This window comes from Clupea harengus, chromosome 25 (genome assembly GCF_900700415.2).
Source record: "Clupea harengus chromosome 25, Ch_v2.0.2, whole genome shotgun sequence".
NCBI lineage: Eukaryota > Metazoa > Chordata > Actinopteri > Clupeiformes > Clupeidae > Clupea > Clupea harengus.
This window is the reverse complement of record NC_045176.1, coordinates 1,899,182-1,902,623: the sequence shown is the minus strand read 5'-3', so window position 1 is coordinate 1,902,623 and position 3,442 is coordinate 1,899,182. Positions and strand designations below refer to the sequence as shown.

General features: G+C 45.9%; 1 protein-coding gene across 1 annotated transcript in view; it reads left to right on the top strand.

Moving 5' to 3' along the window:
* The window catches only part of LOC105903826 (eukaryotic translation initiation factor 4E-1B-like), a 5,106-nt gene extending 3,146 nt beyond the window's left edge, over positions 1-1,960 (top strand). The window contains exons 5-7 of the mRNA XM_031563138.2: positions 38-151; positions 1,000-1,139; positions 1,771-1,960. Of these exons, the coding sequence (XP_031418998.1) occupies positions 38-151; positions 1,000-1,139; positions 1,771-1,885 (369 nt within the window). The 3' untranslated portion in view covers positions 1,886-1,960. The remainder of the gene's footprint in view (positions 1-37; positions 152-999; positions 1,140-1,770) is intronic.
* Positions 1,961-3,442: the final 1,482 nt, after the last annotated feature.

Sequence of the window (3,442 nt, the reverse complement as noted above, 5' to 3'; positions counted from 1 at the left end):
TGTGCGCACTTGCCTATGTGTTTGTGGTTTTCTGCAGCATGGCATCAAGCCTATGTGGGAGGACCGTAGCAACAAGGCAGGAGGCCGTTGGCTGGTGACCGTGGCCAAGCAGCAGCGCCACACGGACCTGGACAAGTTTTGGCTGGAGACGGTGAGACACACACACACACACCAGTCTACACACACACCTGTCTACACACACACACACCAGTCTACACACACACACCTGTCTACGCACACACACCTGTCTACGCACACACACCTGTCTACGCACACACCAGTCTACACACACACCAGTCTACACACACACACACACCTGTCTATGACACACACACCTGTCTACACACACCAGTCTACACACACACACACCTGTCTACACACACACACCTGTCTACACACACACACCTGTCTACACACACACACCTGTCTACACACACACCTGTCTACACACACACCTGTCTACGCACACACCAGTCTACACACACCCCTGTCTACACACACACCCCTGTCTACACACACACACCAGTCTACACACACCCCTGTCTACACACACACCTGTCTACACGCACACACCTGTCTACACACACACCTGTCTACTCTCCCCTGTCCCCCCAAGAACCCCTGACTGTGGACCCTCTCTGTTATTAACACACTTAACACATTTTAAGCATAATTGTCTGATTAAATATTCAGCCATAGGCAGTCACTAATCTCTAATGAAATGTTGTGCATCACATGTAGCAGACATAGATTATAGACAGAGTAGTGTGTGAATGTGTGTGTCGGTGTGCATTTGTGATTTTTAATGTCTGGTTGTATGCCCGTAATCACTTTGAAAGTTTCACCTGTGTGTGTGTGTGTGTGTGTGTGTGTGTGTGTGTGTGTGTGTGTGTGTGTGTGTGTGTGTGTGTGTGTGTGTGTGTGTGTGTGTGTGTGTGTGTGTGTGTGTGTGTGTGTGTGTGTGTGTGTGTGTGTGCGTGCGTGGGTGTGTGCGAGTAGCTGCTCTGTCTCATTGGAGAGGGTTTCGGTGAACACAGTAGCGATGTGTGTGGTGTGGTCATCAACGTCCGTGCCAAAGGCGATAAGATCGCCGCGTGGACCGCTAACGCAGAGAGGGCGGCAGCCGTCCGAGAGATCGGGTGAGTGAGACGCACAGAGATGACACGCGTGCTGATGTAGGGCACGACGCTTCACATCTACCGCTAGTGCACATCTAGTGCACATCTACCCTCTGGTTTCATCTAGTGCACATCTACCCTCTGGTTTCATCTAGTCCACATCTACACATCTACCCTCTGGTTTCATCTAGTCCACATCTCCCCTCTGGTTTCATCTGGTGCACATCTACCCTCTGGTTTCATCTGGTTTCATCTAGTCCACATCTACCCTCTGGTTTCATCTAGTCCACATCTACCCTCTGGTTTCATCTAGTGCACATCTACCCTCTGGTTTCATCTAGTGCACATCTACCCTCTGGTTTCATCTAGTGCACATCTACACATCTACCCTCTGGTTTCATCTAGTGCACATCTACCCTCTGGTTTCATCTAGTGCACATCTACCCTCTGGTTTCATCTAGTGCACATCTACACATCTACCCTCTGGTTTCATCTAGTGCACATCTACACATCTACCCTCTGGTTTCATCTAGTGCACATCTAGTCCACATCTCCCCTCTGGTTTCATCTAGTGCACATCTCTCCCCTGTGGTCTTCAGTGCAGTGAAAGCTGAGCTGAGGTCTGAAGTGTTGGTTTGTTTCCACCGGTCAGGCGCGTGTTCAAGACCCAGCTCGGGCTGTCCGACTCGCTGGCCATCGGATACCAGGCGCATGCAGACACGGCAACCAAGAGCAACTCTTCCACTCGCAATAAATTTGTCATCTGAGGAGGAGTGTGTGCGTGTGTGCGTGTGTGTGTGTGTGTGTGTGTGTGTGTGTGTGTGTGTGTGTGTGTGTGTGTGTGTCTGCATATACATACACACGAGTCTTTACTCTTGCTTGATCTCCGGTTGAAGCTTGAAAAAAGAATGCACTTTGGGTAATGGCCACAGCTGATTTTGTTGATTCCAATTCTATAAAGCCAGCAAATATAAGACTGATTGATAAGATACTGAAATGGTATTTTTTTTCATTTTCATTGCTTTTCAGTTATAGTTTTTGTGGTTTTGGGAGATCTCAGAATGTATATTGTAACCCAACGTATGAGACTTGAGAGATGGAGCTCAGTTGATTTAGCTTTTGTTTTGTTTTCGGTTGTCTCATTGGTCAAACAGTGTAAATAAAAGGGTTGTTTAGTAACATTGTTTTTGGAGTTGGTTCATTTGCAATGACTACATTTGCTAAATCAGCAAATCAATAAATAATTATTTGCAAAATCGGCCTACAGCTGTTTATTTATGGTGACTCCTGTGTACTGATTTTCAAACGTCTTGGAACATTTTTATTTGTCAATAAGTAAAAAACTAAGCCAGCAAATATATACATACATCTTTTTTTCACAGTTTCTTGTAATTTCTCTTCTTGCTAAATCACAGTCAAACCAGAAGAGGGCGCCATGTCTGTAGTTGAGCATTTCTAAGTGTTCTGTCAAAGGCTGGTTTGCGCTGGATTGTGACTGTGCCTGGCAAAATATGCTTTTTTTGCACGTTTTTGTTTTAGTCTTGCTTCTGAATTGTGTTTTGTCCATACTTTACAGAACACTGTGTGTGTCTTCAGAACACTGTGCGTGTGTCTGCAGGAAACTATCTCTCCTGTAAAGTGACAGTGTTTACTGATGCTGCAGACTTCCTGACTACTTTGGTAGATTAGTTGGCTATGATTCAGACTGAAATTATGCAGAATACTGTCTGTGTGTGTGTGTCTGCAGAACTGTGTGTGTGTGTCTGCAGAGCTCTGTGTGTGTGTGTGTGTGTGTGTGTGTGTGTGTGTGTGTGTCTGCAGAACTCTGCACTGATGTAAAATTCCTGACTACTTTGGTCAATTAGTTGGCTATGATTCAGACTTAAATGATGTCAGACTTAGTAACAGAATGTAGCAATTGTACTTTAGGGTTAGGATAAGAAATTTTACCTTAAAATAACAGCTTAAAAAAATGTGCTTGATGTTTGACTGTGTTAGGAAAGTTGTTGACTCACTAGTTTGTCATAGTGTCAAAGTAAGCAAATTTCAAGCGGTTTCGCTAGGTTAAGCCGCTAGCATCTCGTTAGCGATTAGCAATTCCTCCGTTGTGCTGCTTTAAATTATGCGGGTATGGGTTTTGCCACTAGCGAATATCTAAAGTTAAGGCACCCTCGGAGGAAGCATGGCACCTGTCAGTGAGCGTCTCGTTTAGGCACCCAGGGAGGGAACATGGCACCTGTCAGTGAGCGTCTTGTTTAGGCACCCTCGGAGGGAACATTGCACCTGTCCGTGAGCGTCTTGTTTAGGCACCCAGGGAGGAAGCA